Here is a 17,861-nt window from a genome sequence, read left to right on the forward strand (position 1 = left end):
CTGATGTGCCGCGTCACGCTGATGCCTCACAACGTCCCTTCCCTTCTTTTAAAGGGGAGGGCCGCTGCGAGCTCGGCAGCCGCTTTAGTGGCGCCCAGTGGGCCACCAGGGAGGGTGTCGGCCAGGCCAGCGGGGGAGCTGGTCTGCCTGTGGGTGGCCCGGCCACACCAGCGGCCGCCATTGGGTCAACTGAAAAGTGGTCCGATAGAGAAAAGATGGCGGCCACCTCGCTACCACCTCCCCTTCAAGGGCGGCCGGGGCACCCCGGCCTCTTGCACCGAGAAGCAGTCGGTGGCATTGCCCCTCGCCGACCTCGGGTTCCGCGGGGCAATTTCCCCGGAGCTGCACAAAGGGGTCGGCGCGGTGCGATAACAGGTCGGCTCACACGGCGATGATGTCACCATGTGCGCGCGCCATGCCAGTGCGCTAACAGCGGCCGCAGCCCACTTTTTCCGGCGGAGCCTGGCGGGGGGGGGGGGGGCAATTCCGAGCGGGTCGATGTGGCCGCCGCCCCCATGTGCTAACTCATTAGCGCTCCGTTAACGCTGACCGGCAACGCTAACTGGCACTGCGCAAAGCGGCAATTTTGCCCCCAGAGAGTCACAGAGTCATTACAGCACAGAAGGAGGCCATTCTGCCCATCGAGTCCATGCCGGCTCTCTGTCGAGCCACCCAGTCAGTCCCATTCCCCCGCTCTATCCCCAGAGCCCTGCAAGTTTATTTCTCTCAAGTGCCTGTCCAATTTCCTTCTGAAATCATTGATTGTCTCCGCTTCCACTGCCCTCGTCGGCAGCAAGTTCCAGGTCATTACCACTCGCTGCGTGAAATAGTTCTTCCTCACATCCCCTCTGTATCTCTTGCCCAAAAACTTTAATCTGTGTCCCCTTCTCCTTGTACCATCAGCTAATGGGAAACAGCCTTTCTCTGTCTACTTTATCCAAACCAGTCATAATATTGTACACCTCCATCAAATCTCCCCTCAATCTCCTTTGCTCCAAGGAGAACAACCCCAGCTTCTCCAATCTAACCTTGTAGCTAAAATCCCTCACCCCTGGAACCATTCTGGTGAATTTCCTCTGCACCCTCTCAAGGACCTTCACACCCTTCTTAGTGTGGTGACCAGAACTGGACCCAATACTCCAGTTGTGGCCTAACCAGAGCTTTATAAAGGTTCAGCATAACTTCCTGCTTTTGTACCCAATACCTCTATTTATGAAGCCCACGATCCCATATGCTTTGCTAACTACCCTCTCAATATGTCCTGCCACCTTCAAAGATCCATGCTCATGAATCCCTGTGTCTGATTTTCATTCCATTGAAATCAATGCAATGAACATCGGGCAGGTTTTACAATGGGCTGGGATCCGCTCTGTCTGAATGTCGCCCGTGCACTGAGACAAATGTTTGCCCCACGGCATTGTGAGCTCTATCCACCCAGTATTTAATAAATCACTTTTTAAAATATATTTGAAGATTTTGCTGGAAATTATCAGCTGATTCTTCCTGAGTCGTAGTCCCACGGCACTGCGCACTCTCCAGTGTCTCGCCCAGGTGGCTATTCTTTGTGTGTGAGGCCAGACAATGAGTTATTTGTCTTTAGGAGATTGGAGCCAAGCCCAATCCTGCGTTCCCCTAACGTCCACACATCTGAAACTTTCGGTCGGAATCAGTGGGGAGCGACGCAGTATTTCCTGATCTGTGTATCTTACATACAGTTCTCTGCCCAGCTGTGTGCCCTAGCCCAAACCTCAGATGGGCATTCCCTTCTGCACCAATGTCATCATCATCATAGGCGGTCCCTCAAAGCGAGGATGACTTGCTTCCACGCCAAAAAAAGGGATGAGTTCACAGGTGTTTCGATGAAGGATCTAATACTCCAGATCCCGAACTACATCCTGAAGGGTGGAAGATGCCTGTGCGTGGATTTGTTTAACGTGGGGTGGCCGTTGCACACCAGCCACCACACGGGCTTGACAGAGCTAGGTCTTGGTCCAGTGGCAAGGATTACCCAAGACGACTGGAGACCTGCTCTGCTGCAAGGACCTAGTGCGCACACATATCACAGTGTGGGCTGGTCCCGTGCTGCCCCTTGGCCCCTGGTCCCGAACTCACGCCTCTCCTGGGCCCCAATCACATCCCTCTCGCTGTATCTGCCCACGCTCCAATCACCAACCTGGACCTTGATGACGTCACTCTTTGCTGCTGTCGCCCTCCTGCACCAGCTCGCGCTGCTCCTTGAAGTAATCTCCACACTGTCCAGGGGCTGCTCGCCACTCTTTTTATGGCTCCGACCTGCCGCTGGTGTACTCCAGCCTGCAGACCAGCATCCATGTGGAATGAGTGAAACTGCCAATTAGAAGTGCTTTTATGTTATGGACCACAGTAGGAATTGGATTAACTGGGAGCCAGCAGCCTTTCACCCAATCAACTGGGGGCAGACTTGAATCTGGGTCACAGAGATGCCCTTGTCCAAAATGCCTGCACTACTTTCAATCACAAAAACATCTGTGGTGCATTGTCATGCCACGGCCAGTGACTCAAGCGCAAAAGACAGCTATTTTACACACAGAATAACATGTTTGGCTCCCCAATGACTCCACTTATAAAACAGTGACTGGCAGAGCCACACAGAGTAGGAAGGTCCCAAGTGTGACTCCTGATCTACCTATGCTGAATGAGCTGGTTTCAGTCAGGGCAGGTAGAAGCACTACTGTTAACCTGGGCATTTTTGGGGACAGGGAAGGAAACGTTAGCCAGAGGCCCTGCAGCTGAATGTGTTGTAAGAATACGCTGTGGATGGCAGCAAGGAGGGGATTGGTCCAGCTGTGATGACTTCCCCATAGTTGAACATCCTGCCAACACTCAGTACCAAGAGTCATACATGCCGAATGTCCACATGTTGAACTACTGAAGAGCAGACAGAACTTGTGTGTGTCACGCGGGAATCAATGCCTTCTGGGGAGGGGGAGGAGGAGGAGGAGGGGATGGAGGAGAGAAAATTGGCAAGAAAACAAATACCATGCTGGTGTGTCTGGTGTTGGGGCTGATCGTGGTCAGATTCTCAGGACCAAGGTGAAACAGTATAAACCGTACCCATGCTGATGGAATAGACGGCAGGTGAAGTTGAGATGATAGATGCGATCTCTCAATGGTGAAAGAGGTTGTTCCAATGAAGTGACACTGGATGGAGAGTTTGCTCCAAACACCTGCATCCTGCATAACTCTCAATCTGTCTTCCAAATGGAGTAAGCAACAGCTTCTGCGCTTGGAAAGTGAACAGCTCCGAAGTGGGAGCTTTTACAGCACATTTCCAGCTTTCAACTGATCAGCTGATTCAATGGCCACTCAACTCTTGCCTCAGGTTAACAGACGTGGACCCCATGGGCGAGCAGTTAAAGTTGAAAGGTAAGGTTAAAACCATTATTAAGGCTCTGTCAACAAGCCAATAATTGCCTCTGCGGGGCGTGTCCGAGCTGAGATCACAGGCGCGCCATTTGGGAAAGGCGCCTGGCAGCGGGATGACTGTGGGTTCCCGACCTGCCACTGATCCCGCCCACTGATCCCCCGGGAAATTCCAACCATAGTTTGCAACTCCTGACTGGGATTTACATTATTTATGCCGTATATAAGAGAACGTGCCTGGCAGAACCAATCTATTACTTAACATTTGGTGGTTGTGTGTGGAAGAGGATAAACAGCAGGTTTTGTTACTGTTGAGGGAAATGTATTCCCACTTATTAACTCACTTTTCCTGGGACATTGCAAACCAGTATTCTTCAGATTTGTTCTGGACCATATCCTGATGTGTAGTCACTCTGAACTGAAGTGAATTTGTCCTTTTCAAGGGACGTCTGACCTTCAGGCATAAAAACATCAATCGAAACTTGTCTTCATCGTCTTTAGAATGATACAGGTCTGCAATGAAAAATCATTTTTTATAATTATTCAATTATTTTATACAATTAAGTATTGATTAAGTAGAGATGGAAGGGAAACAATGGTACTTTAGACCACTCAGGCACTGTGCTTCCTTTGCAAACATCTTTTGAACATTTAAGCATAAATTTGCAATACCAATTACCCTATTGATCAATTCCATTGAAAGCAGTGTCAGCCCATATGGAAAGTCGCAAGGGCAACTATGGTAACAGCGTTAACAACAATCGCATCACACCGATCCAATCAAAACTACCTGCTGTTATAGACAGGGCTTTTCATTTAAATGACCCAACAATCATTCCTGGAAGCAGAAGCTGTCCTTGATGATCTGGCTTTTGCTTTCCACAAACAGTGTAACCCAGATCGAACAAGTGCAGTAACTCGCATATTGGAATTTGTATGAGTTTTCTACCACATAATCAGTTTATTGGATGGCAGAAAATAGCACAGGGCAAATCGGATTCCAAACTAGGGGGCTGTGTCAAGGCTATCGGGAAGGGGGCACGAGGAGGGCTGGCTGGCTGAGAACAAGAGCCACTGGTGTAGCCCGTCATAGGAGGTGCATTATGGGGTGATCTGAGCACAGGGTAAGGAGGTGGGGGGAAGAGGGGGGATATCTGAATCCCCGCTGATTTCTACAAGTGAACATTGGACCTATCAGAGCTACTTCTGTTGCTACAGTAGGCTCCGATACGTCTGGTGTCCAATTCTAACATTCGGCGGAGATTCAAACATCCTGTGTTGAGATTGCCCAATCAAGCGAGCCTACATCATAAGAACATAAGAACATAAGAATTAGGAACAGGAGTAGGCCATCTAGCCCCTCGAGCCTGCTACGCCATTCAATAAGATCATGGCTGATCTGGTCGTGGACTCAGCTCCGCTTACCCGCCCTCTCCCCGTAACCCTTAATTTCCTTATTGCTTAATGACTTGAAAACATTCAATGAACCAGCCTCAACTGCTTCCTTGGGCAGAGAATTCCACAGATTCACAACCCTCTGGGAGAAGAAATTTTTTCTCAACTCGGTTTTAAATTGGCTCCTCCGTATTTTGAGGCTGTGCCCCCCTAGTTCTAGTCTCCCCCACCAATGGAAACAACCTCTCTGTCTCTATCTTGTCTATCCCTTTCATGATTTTAAATGTTTCTATAAGATCACCCCTCATCCTTCTGAGCTCCAAGGAGTAAAGACCCAGTCTACTCAATCTATCATCATAAGTTAACCCCCTCATTTCTCGAATCAGCCCAGTGAATCGTCTCTGTACCCCTTCCAAAGCTAGTATATCCTTCCTTAAGTAAGGTGACCAAAACTGCACGCAGTACTCCAGGTGCGGCCTTACCAATACCTTATACAGTTGCAGCAAGACCTCCCTGTTTTTGTACTCCATCCCTTTCGCAATGAAGGCCAACATTCCATTTGCCTTCCTGATTACCTGCTGCACCTGCAAACTAACTTTTTGGGATTCATGCACAAGGAGGGAAATAGGAGGTGGGTGGGGTGGTTTAACCCATCCACCTCCATGGCACGAACCTGGTATTGCAGTACTTCCAGGAACGGTGCAGTGGCTCTAGGCCTTTTGGCTAAGAGCATTGGCGCAGAGTGATCCTTGATGTGTGCAAGGTGACCTCTGGCGTTTGTAATCTGACAAGATGATCTGACAAAGAATTGGAAAGATTGGCAACGAAAAAAAAATTCATGCACAAGGACCCCCAGGTCCCTCTGCACCACAGCATGTTGTAATTTCTCCCCATTCAAATAATATTCCCTTTTACTGTTTTTTTTCCCCAAGGTGGATGACCTCACACTTTCCGACATTGTATTCCATCTGCCAAACCTTAGCCCATTCGATTAACCTATCCAAATCTCCTTGTAGCCTCTCTGTGTCCTCTACACAACCCGCTTTCCCACTAATCTTAGTGTCATCTGCAAATTTTGTTGCACTACACTCTGTCCCCTCCTCTAGGTCATCTATGTATATTGTAAACAGTTGTGGTCCCAGCACTGATCCCTGTGGCACACCACTAACCACTGACTTCCAACCGGAAAAGAACCCATTTATCCCGACTCTCTGCTTTCTGTTCGCCAGCCAATTCTCTATCCATGCTAATACATTTCCTCTGACTCCGCGTACCTTTATCTTCTGCAGTAACCTTTTGTGTGGCACCTTATCGAATGCCTTTTGGAAATCTAAATACACCACATCCATCGGTACACCTCTATCCACCATGCTCGTTATATCCTCAAAGAATTCCAGTAAGTTAGTTAAACATGATTTCCCTTTCATGAATCCATGCTGCGTCTGCTTGATTGCACTATTCCTATCCAGATGTCCCGCTATTTCTTCCTTAATGATAGTTTCAATCATTTTCCCCACTACAGATGTTAAACTAACCGGCCTATAGTTACCTGCCTTTTGCCTGCCCCCTTTTTTAAACAGAGGCGTTACATTAGCTGCTCTCCAATCCGCTGGTACCTCCCCAGAGTCCAGAGAATTTTGGTAGATTATAACAAATGCATCTGCTATAACTTCCGCCATCTCTTTTAATACCCCGGGATGCATTTCATCAGGACCAGGGGACTTGTCTACCTTCAAATCCCATTAGTCTGTCCAGCACTACTTCCCTAGTGATAGTGATCATCTCAAGGTCCTCCCTTCCCACATTCCTATGACCAGCAATTTTTGGCATGGTTTTTGTGTCTTCCACTGTGAAAACGGAAGCAAAATAATTGTTTAAGGTCTCAGCCATTTCCACATTTCCCATTATTAAATCCCCCTTTTCATCTTCTAAGGGACCAACATTTACTTTAGTCACTCTTTTCCGTTTTATATATCTGTAAAAGCTTTTACTATCTGTTTTTATGTTTTGCGCAAGTTTACCTTCGTAATCTATCTTCCCTTTCTTTATTGCTTTTTTAGTCATTCTTTGCTGTTGCTTAAAATCTTCCCAATCCTCTAGTTTCCCACTAACCTTGGCCACCTTATACGCATTGGTCTTTGATTTGATACTTTCCTTTATTTCCTTGGTTCTCCACGGCTGGTTATCTCTTCTCTTGCCGCCCTTCTTTTTCACTGGAATATATTTTTATTGCGCATTATGAAAGAGCTCCTTAAAAGTCCTCCACTGTTCCTCAATTGTGCCACCGTTTAGTCCTTGTTTCCAGTCTACTTTAGCCAACTCTGCCCTTATCTCACTGTAGTCCCCTTTGTTTAAGCATAGTACTCTCGTTTCTGACACAACTTCCTCATCCTCAATCTGTATTACAAATTCAACCATATTGTGATCACTCATTCCGAGAAGATCTTTTACGAGGAGATCGTTTATTTTTCCTGTCTCGTTACACAGGACCAGATCCAAAATGGCTTGCTCCCTTGTAGGCTCTGTTACATACTGTTCTAAGAAACAATCCCGTATGCATTCTATGAATTCCTCCTCCAGGCTACCCCCTGCGATTTGATTTGACCAATCGATATGTAGATTAAAATCCCCCATAACTACTGCCGTTCCTTTTTCACATGCCTCCATTATTCCCTTGATTATTGCCCGCCCCACCATGAAGTTATTATTTGGGGGCCTATAAACTACGCCGACCAGTGACTTTTTCCCCTTAGTATCTCTAATCTCCACCCACAATGATTCAACATTTTGTTCATTGGAGCCAATATCATCCCTCACAACTGCCCTGATATCATCTTTTATTAACAGAGCTACCCCACCTCCCTTCCCTTCCTGCCTATCTTTCCGAATCGTCAGATACCCCTGTACGTTTAATTCCCAGTCCTGGCCACCTTGCAACCATGTCTCTGTAATGGCCACCAAATCATACCCATTTGTAATGATTTGTGCCGTCAACTCATTTACTTTATTTCTAATGCTGCGTGCATTTAGGTAGAGTGTTTTCATCCTAGTTTTTAAACCATGATTTTTAGTTTTTACCCCTCCTGCAGCCCTTTTATATTCAGCGGCCCTTTTTGTTTCTTGCCTTTGGTTTCTCTGCCTTCCACTTTTACTCATCTCTTTTCTGTCTTTTGTTTTTGTCTCCTTTTTGTTTCCCTCTGTCTCCCTGTATTGGTTCCCATCCCCCTGCCATATTAGTTTAACTCCTCACCAACAGCACTAGCAAACACTCCCCCTAGGACATTGGTTCCGTTCCTGCCCAAGTGCAGACCGTCCGGTTTGTACTGGTCCCACCTCCCCCAGAACCTGTTCCAATGCCCCACGAATTTGAATCCCTCCCTGCTGCACCACTGCTCAAGCCACGTATTCATCTGTGCTATCCTGCGATTCCTACTCTGACTAGCACGTGGCACTGGCAGCAATCCCGAGATTACTACTTTTGAGGTCCTACTTTTTAATTTAACTCCTAGCTCCTTAAATTCGTCTCGTAGGACCTCATCCCTTTTTTTACCTATGTCGTTGGTACCAATGTGCATCAGTTATAGTGAAATGCATCAATGTTATCTCCTGATTGCTGCATGAAAGAATGGATTCTTGAAGCAGTCGGCTATTCGAGATGCACAATCCCTACATGACTGAAGGCAAGTATTTTAAACTGCTCTCAGTTTTTACAACCAATGCCTCTTGGCCACTGACAGAGAAAAAAAAGACAGTTATTTATTGAAAGTTTCTGATTGCTATTCAGTAACGCTTGCTGAAGAAGCATGTGTGTGTGGATATCTGGTGAGAACAGGACTGGTCTGCAATGGTCCTCACCATTGAGTTGCTTGTCCACATTCACCGCCTACACTCACACGAAGAATGGCCACTAGGCAAGGTACTGGGGAGCAGCCAACCCGAGAGAACTGTACCCCAGCGCCAGTCACTGCCTTCAGGAGAGGAAAATAGAAGGTTAACAGAAATAAAATACTGGCGATCAACAAAGAGTCTACAGGAAATATATAAACACAATTTTAAAGGATGAGAAACTGCAACAATCAATCTTTTATCTGGTCGATGGAACAGGATGTAATAATGTGCGACTGTTAATATAAAGGTGTCGGAGGAGAAACTTCTTCACCCAGAGAGTGGTAAACCTATGGAATTTTCTACCACAGAAAGTTGTTGAGTCCAGTTCGTTGGATATATTCAAGAGGGAGTTAGATGTGGCCCTTACGGCTAAGGGGATCAGGGGGTATGGAGAGAAGGCGGGAATGGGGTACTGAAGTTACATGATCAGCCATGATTATATTGAATGGTGGTGCAGGCTCGAAGGGCCGAATGGCCTGCTCCTGCATCTATTTTCTATGTTTCTATGTTTACCGGTTCACAGTTGAAAGGGCCATTGTTATTCACTGCACGTCACAATTTATTGTTATTTTGTTTGGAGAAAATGTTGGGTAAGAATATTTTTTATTTTTGTGTATAAACGGGTTACAATTCCCACTTTAATCACGGAACAAAAACCAATAGAATGTTGAATTACACCAAGAGAATAGAATATAAATCCGAAGACGTTGTGGTCAAATTGTATGATGCTCTGGTCAGACTAAGTGTTCATACTCATGTCTAAATCTGCTTGCTGAGGCACTGAGGAGACATTCAGTGCTGGAGGCAGTGCAGAGAGCAGCCAGGGGAGTGATTCCTGGCGTCAGAAGTCCAAATTATCAGGAAAGACTGGAGAAACCTGGGATTTTAGCCTGGAAAAGACTGAGAGGTGATTTTACAGAGGTAGACAAGATAATTAAGGGAATGGAAAAGGCAAGTCCAAAGTATTATTTTAAATGAAGTTATAAGAGTAGGATGAGGAGACAAAAGTTCAGACTACTAAAATGTAATGTATCAGGGAACTCATCATACAGTTCTGGTCGCCATATTATAAAAAGGATATAGAGGCACTGGAGAGGGTGCAGAGAAGATTTACAAGGATGATATAATAATGCGAGGGTATACATATCAGGAAAGAATGAACAGGCTGGGTCTCTTTTCTCTTGAAAAGAGAAGGCTGAGGGGTGACCTAACAGAAGTCTTTAAATTATGAAAGGTTTTGATTGCGTGGATACAGAGAGAATGTTCCCACTTGTGGGGAAGAGCATAAGTAGAGGCCATCAATATAAGATAGTCACCAAGAAATCCAATAGGGAATTCAGGAGAAACTTCTTTACCCAGAGAGCGGTGAGAATGTGGAACTCGTTACCACAGGGAGTGGTTGAAGCGAATAATATCGATGCATTTAAGGGGAGGCTAGACAAGCATATGAGGGAGAAGGGAATAGAGGGTTATGCTGGTAGATTTAGATGAGGAAAGATGGGAGACGGCTCGAGTGGAGCATAAACGCCGGCATGGACTAATGGGCTGAATGGCCTGTGTCTGTGCCGTATATCTGATGTAATCCTATGCAGAGTGATTAATGTGTGGTATAAAGCACATGAAACATTTAAGAAACAATTGGGTACTGCAATGTATACACTTTAGATGGACCGAATGGACTTCCTTACCAATAACTATCGTGTGCTCTTATGCATAAGTAAAGAAAGACCTTGCATTTATATTTCACCTTTCACGAACTCAAGACATTCAAAAGCACTCTATAAAAGAAAGACTTGGATTTATATAGCGCCTTTCACGACCACCGGGCGTCTCAAAGTGCTTTACAGCCAATGAAGTACTTTTGAAATGGAGGAACTATTGTAATGTAAGATATAAAGTATACTGTTCATCTGTGTAGTTAAAATAGAGGCAATGTTCCAAGCAAAGGTATAATTGAATTAAATTTTGACAACATGAGGAAATCCAAGGGAGCTAAAATGAGAGCGGATTTGTGGTTTGGCTTGAATTGAATGGTGGTAATATTGCAAAATTGTCCACCATGCTTTATTAGTTTGAAAATGCCCTCACCTTTCAAAGAAATTTGTTTTAATAGTTGAATAACAATACCTGTTAATGATGCAATAACCATAAAATTCCATAATATTTTGAGGTTTTAAGACTGAAATTATGCCATTAAGAAAGGGCAGTCAAAACTAAGATCAGTCCGAAACCCTAAACAAACAAGGATTCAATATATTCAAAATGGAGCAAGACTGCTCTTGGTAAATAAGTAGTTAAGTGTGGAAAGAAAGAAAAGACTTGTATTTATATAGCGCCTTTCATGACCACTGGACGTCTCAAAGCGCTTTACAGGCAATTAAATATTTTTGGAGTGTAGTCACTGTTGTAATGTGGGAAACGCGACAGCTAATTTTTGCACAGCAAGCTCCCACAAACAGCAATGTGATAATGACCAGATAATCTGTTTTTAGTGATGTTGATTGAGGGATAAATATTGGCCAGGACACCGAGGATAACTCCCCTGCTCCTCTTCGAAATAGTGCTATGGGATCTTTTACATCCATCTGAGAGAGCAGACAGGTTAACGTCTCATTCGAAAGATGGCATCTCCGACAGTGTAGCACTCCCTCAGTACTGCCTCTCCGACAATGCAGAGCTCCCTCAGTACTGCCCCTCCGACAGTGTAGCATTCCCTCAGTACTGCCCCTCCGACAATGCAGAGCTCCCTCAGTACTGCTCCTCCGGCAGTGCAGCACTCCCTCAGTACAGCCCCTCCGTCAGTGCAGCGCTCCCTCAGTACTGCCCCTCCGACAGTGCAGCGCTCCCTCAGTACTGCCCCTCCGACAGTGTAGCGCTCCCTCAGTACTGCCCCTCCAACAGTGCAGCGCTCCCTCAGCACTGCCCCTCCGACAGTGTAGCGCTCCCTCAGTACTGCCCCTCCAACAGTGCAGCGCTCCCTCAGTACTGCCCCTCGGACAGTGCAGCACTCAGTCAACACTGCACTGGAGTATCAGCCTAGATTTTTGTGCTCAAGTTCCTGGAGTGGGACTTCAACCCACAATCTTCTGACTCCGAGGTGAAAGTGCTACCCACTGAACCACGGTGGACATTGTGTGCTGTGTGGAAGTGGAATATTATCAGAGTAAACTATTGCCCCCCCCCCCCCCCCACCCCACTCCCCCACTAATCAACTGGGTGGTGTTTAAAATATTCAATCCTGTAGGAGACATTTAAAATGCAAATGTATCCGTCTCCTGCAGGGTTCTGTGATATTCCTGGCTTAGAACGATTCTGAGCAGCAGCCACAAAGTGGTTCCCTGACCGGTTCAATGCGATTGTGGGTAAAGACCAGAAATGGAGGTAGGTTGGGGGAAATAAATGTGAAATATATCTCCGGATGTAGATTGGGAAGGCGGCAGAGAGGAGTATTACATTGAAACATTATCTTTCCTTTAAACTCTGATTCTTACATTTTGCCCATTCGCTCATTAATGGAATGTCTGAATACAATTATTGTTGAATTATAATGACTGCACAATAAACCATTACTGATTATCTCGTTATCCAAATCAAAGGTCCCAACACGTTTACATGATTAAAAACCAATTACTTGTTTTGAAAAGGACTATAAAAAAAGCCCTTGGTGTTAACAAAACAGACTGAAAGAAGGTCGTGATGTAATTATATATAGATAAATCATGACCCAGCTATGTGAAAGGAAGGCTGTTACAAATAATCTAATGCTGCTGTTTGACCTTGTGCACTACAACAATTTAATTAAATAATGTCCTGTGTTTTTGATAGATCTTTATCAGCCATTCAGTATTAATGAATAGTACTTTATATTGAAGCGATTTGGGAATAATTATCTGCAAGTGGATTAGAAATGTAGTTGTTGTCTGAGGGGCCATCGCTTCCCATCCACATCACAGCCTAGTTCAGGATTAACCTTTTTGTGGTTGCACTGCCAGTGCACACTCAAAATGTTAGTAGCCTTGGTCTTGATTTTGGACAGGGTCTGGACTGTATCCATGGGGCACCATGGGGCAGGTTCCCACCATGAACCTTCCCTTCCCCCAAATGCCCTCCAGAGGAATTTCTGAGCTCTGAACTTAGCTTTGCTTCATGTATGGATGTGTTAAAACTTAGGAGTTCACAAAACACTGCTGAATGTTCTACATTACAACAGTAACTACACTTCAAAAGTATTTAATTGGCTATAAAGCGCATTGATATATCATGTGGTTGTGAAAGGCACTATATAAATGAAAATGCTATCTTTTATTTTGTATTCTTTACTACCTTTTATCTTGACAATGTTTTAGTTTGGATTTGGAAGAGCGGCATTCATGAGCTAACACTGGGCGTTAGTCAACTCAATCTAGTTCCCTTATTGCGGAGGCAGACTTGTAGATGAAAGTTTCTCACAGATTTATCTGCGGTTTAAGGGAGCTGGATTTAGTACTGTAAACAGTGAGAGCCAGGCCATCGATTGCTGGCTTCTAGAATCACAGCGAAAACAGCACCAATATAAAAGCAGTTTATATCTCTGGAGTATTGGCTGTAGCCTGATGCAGAGATAAAACTAGTCACGGGCCATACCCATAGGGCCAATCAACCAAAACTTTTTAATGATGGATTTATTCCCATTTAGATTAGTACACGAGTGACTCTGGTCACTGTTCTACTGGTATTGATGATTATGGCTTTCCTATTTACTGATGCTGATGAACTTTGCCTGGATTGTATCATCAGTAGAGTAAAACTGCTTTGCTGACATCACCCAGTACCTACAGGGCCAGCACTGGAGAATGTGGGAGGCCAACTGGGCTCTAGGATGTTGGCCTTTTCTGATAATTGACTACTGTCCAACTAATCTAAGAATTGGTGTGTAAAGAAAATGGACTATGACGTTGATTATTTGATTAACAAAAGGGCATTAGGGTAAATTTATGGATTCCACTCTGCCAGCAGAGAGTTACACTTGAAGGGAGCCTGGGTAGAGACGAGGCTTCAATACTGCAGTGCTGATGTATGTCCCATGCTCCCTTTGGAGGGTGGTTCCCTCACTATTAGCATGAGATTTGGTGAATTTATCGTAGAGTCATCTCCATAGCCTGGTAAATTAAGGTACCAACAGTGTATTGCTAAACTCTACAAACCGCAGAGCCCTGAATTCAATTCCTAGGCTGCTTTGGAGTTTCCAATTTTAGAAAGAATTGACTGTCCTCTCCACCAATTTTTGAATGCCAGTCAGTCAAGCCCTGTGTGTCCATTTAAGGGACATTATTTGCAAACAGCTTTGATTTCCCCTGTCTGCAGAGGGGTACAAGCGTGTAGTATAGTTCAGTGCTGTCCACTCACTATGCTATAAAAGCAGATATTAATGTTGAATAGTGCCTGCAGTATAACTGCACCTTTAGAAGAAACTTGTGTGTTTGTGTGAATGTTCTCCAACTGTTGATTAAAAAGTCTTTTCTCTGGATGTCGCAACCTCTGCTTAAACATTCAATTCAAAGAAGTTTATTTGAACTGAACGTTTAAGCAGAGATTGCGGCATATTCGGGACACCCAACATGGCTTCATAAAAAAAAAAGAGGTCATGTCTCACATATCTAATTGTATTTTTTGAAGAAGTTGCAATGTTGGTGGATGAGGGAAGCTCTGTATTTACATTGTCTACTTAGATTTCCAAAAAGCTTTTGACAAGGTATCGCACAAGAGTCATCTCTATTAAGATCGGAGCCTCTGGTATTAGTGGAAATATATTGAGCTGGATACAGAACTGGCTGGCAGGATGCAGACAAAGTGTAGTTATAGATGGATTTGAATCTGTTTGGAGACCGGTCACCAGTGGTGTCCCGCAGGGATCAGTGTTGGGACCGTTGCTTTTTATTATTTTTTATTAATGATCTGGATTCATAAGAACATAAGAAATAGGAGCAGGAGTAGGTCATACGGCCCCTCGAGCCTGCTCCGTCATTCAATAAGATCATGGCTGATCTGCACATGGACTCAGCTCCACTTCCCCGCCCGCTCCCCATAACCCCTTATCTCCTTATTGTTTAAGAAACTGTCTATTTCTGTCTTAAATTTATTCAATGTCCCAGCTTTCACAGTTCTCTGAGGCAGCGAATTCCACAGATTTACAACCCTCAGACAAGAACTTTCTCCTCATCTCTGTTTTAAATGGGCGGCCCCTTATTCTAAGATCGTGCCCTCTAGTTCTTGTCTCCCCATCAGTGGAACCATCCTCTCTGCATCCACCTTGTCAAGCCCCCTCATAATCTTATACGTTGCGATATCATCTCTCATTCTTCTGAATTCCAATGAGTACAGGTCCAACATACTCAATCTTTCCTCTTAAGTCAACCCCCTCATCCCCAGAATCAACCCAGTGAACCTTCTCTGAAATGCCTCCAAATCAAGTATATCCTTTCGTAAATATGGAAACCAAAACTGCACGCAGTATTCCAGGTGTGGCCTCATCAATACCTTATATAGCTGTAGTAAGACTTCCCTGCTTTTATACTCCATCCCCTTTGCAATAAAGGCCAAGATATCATTGGTCTTCCTGATCACTTGCTGTACCTGCATTCTATCCTTTTGTGTTTCATACACAAGTACCCTCAGGTCCCGCTGTACTGCAGCACTTTGCAATCTTTCTTCATTTAAATAATAACTTGCTCTTTGATTTTTTTTGCCAAAGTGCATGTCCTCACACTTTCCAACATTATACTCCATCTGCCAAATTTTTGCCCACTCACTTAGCCTGTCTATCCTTTTGCAGATTGTTTGTGTCCTCCTCATACATTGTTTTTCCTCCCATCTTTGTATCGTCAGCAAACTTGGCTATGTTACACTCAGTCCCTTCTTCCAAGTCGTTAATATAGATTGTAAATAGTTGGGGTCCCAGCACTGATCCCTGCGGCACCCCACTAGTTACTGTTTGCCAATCAGAGAACGAACCATTTATCCCGACTCTCTGTTCTCTGTTAGTTAGCCAATCCTCTATCCATGCTAACATATTACCCCAATCCCGTGAACTTTTATTTTGTGCAATAACCTTTTATGTGGCACCTTGTCAAATGCCTTCTGGAAGTCCAAATACACCACATCCACTGGTTCTCCTTTATCCACCCTGTTCATTACATCCTCAAAGAACTCCAGCAAATTTGTCAAACATGACTTCCCTTTCATAAATCCATGCTGACTCTGCCTGACCGAATTTTGCTTTTCCAAATGTCCTGCTACTGCTTCTTTAATAATGGACTCCAACATTTTCGCAACCACAGATGTTAGGCTAACTGGTCTATAGTTTCCTGCTTTTTGTCTGCCTCCTTTTTTAAATAGGGGCGTTACATTTGCAGTTTTCCAATTTGCTGGGACCTTTCCAGAATCCAGGGAATTTTTGTAAATTACAACCAATGCATCCACAATCCCTGCCGCTACTTCTCTTAAGACCCTAGGATGCAAGCCATCAGGTCCAGGGGATTTATCTGCTTTTAGTCCCATTGTCTTATTGAGTACCACCTCCTTAGCGATTGTGATTGTGTTAAGTTCCTCCCTACCCTATAGCCCCTAGACTATCCACTGTCAGAATATTGTTAGTGTCCTCTACTGTAAAGACTGATACAAAATATTTGTTCTGAGTTTCTGCCATCTCCATGTTCCCCATTACGAATTCGCTGGTCTCCTCCTCTAAGGGACCAACATTTACTTTAGCCACTCTTTTCCTTTTTATATACTACAGAAACTCTTGCTATGTTTTTATATTTTGTGCTAGTTTACTTTCATAGTCTATCTTCCTTTTCTTAATCATTTTTTTAGTTGTTCTTTGCTGGCTTTAAAAGCTTCCCAGTCTTCTGTCCTCCCACTAGTTTTGGCCACTTTGTATGCCCTTGTTTTTAATTGGATACTATCCTTTATTTCTTTAGTTAGCCACGGATGGCTATCTTTTCTCTTAAAATATATTCCAGTGAGGAGGAAAGAGTGTGAGAGTTGTGAAATATCTCCTTAAATGAACACCACTGTTCATCAACTGTCCTACACTTTAATCTATTTTCCCAGTCCACTTTGCCCAACTCTGCCCTCATACCTTCATAGTCTCCTTTATTTAAGCTTAGTACGCTGGTTAGAGATCCAACTTCAGGGGTTGGCGGCACAATTTGCAAATTTGCAGATGATACCAAGATCTGTGCGCGTGTTAGAACTATAGAAGATGCTCGTCTGATTCAGGCAATGTGTTGGGAGACTGGCTCGTGACTGGAAAATGATGTATAACTTAGATAAGTGCAGTGTTGTGCATGTGGGCAAGGCAATTGCTCAACATTCATACACTCTCCAGGGACAGGTATTAAAGATGGTGGAGATAGAAAGAGATTTGGGCATTCTAGTGCATACACCCTTTAAGGTACACGAGCAATGCCATGCAGCGATAGCTGGAGCAAATAGCGTGTTAGGGTGTATCCATAGGACAATTGAGTATCAGACGAGGTGTACTGTTTTGTCCTTAGTCAGGCCACACTTGGAATACCGTGTCCAGTTTTGGTCTCCTCACATGGTGGGTGATATTGAGGCTCTGGAAAGGGTGTAGAAGAGGGCCACTAGACTAATTCCAAGTCTAAAGCATCTTAGTTATCATGATAGGCTAAAAGAGTTGGGACGCTATACCTTAGAGCAGCGTAGACTTAGAGGGGATATGATTGAGGTTTATAAGACAATGAAGGGAATAGACGGTGTTCCAGCTGACCATTTATTTCAATTAAATAGATTAGGCAGGACCAGGGGACACAATTTTAAGTTGTAAAAGGCTAGGTCTAGGTTAGATGTCAGGAGGTGGTTCTTTTCCCAGAGAAAAGTAGACTGGAACAAGCTGCCGTTTCATGTAGAGGATACAGATTCACTGAATTCCTTCAAGCAAAAGCTGGATTTGTTTCTGGTTGTGGCAGAGATTAACTCTTACAGAAGGGAGGTACTGCAGGGAATTTAATAGCCAGAGTGATCTCCTGGACTAGTTTCTATCGCCTAGATGGGTTGGAGAGGACTTTCCCAGACTTTTTCCCCAAATTGGCCTGGGTTTTTTGCCTCTCGCAGGAGATCACATGGTCACAGGGTTTCGGGTGGGGTGGAATGTATGTGTTGTGATAGACAAG

General features: G+C 44.5%; 1 protein-coding gene across 11 annotated transcripts in view; it reads right to left on the reverse strand.

Annotated features, from left to right (window-relative positions):
- The window catches only part of LOC139279698 (nuclear receptor coactivator 7), a 115,622-nt gene that overhangs the window by 37,501 nt on the left and 60,260 nt on the right, over window positions 1–17,861 (reverse strand). For all 11 annotated transcript variants that reach the window (XM_070898828.1, XM_070898827.1, XM_070898826.1 and 8 more), the window contains one exon: window positions 3,747–3,915. In XM_070898828.1, the coding sequence (XP_070754929.1) occupies window positions 3,747–3,915 (169 nt within the window). The remainder of the gene's footprint in view (window positions 1–3,746; window positions 3,916–17,861) is intronic.

This window comes from Pristiophorus japonicus, chromosome 14, assembly GCF_044704955.1.
Source record: "Pristiophorus japonicus isolate sPriJap1 chromosome 14, sPriJap1.hap1, whole genome shotgun sequence".
In the NCBI taxonomy this organism is placed as follows: Eukaryota; Metazoa; Chordata; class Chondrichthyes; family Pristiophoridae; genus Pristiophorus; species Pristiophorus japonicus.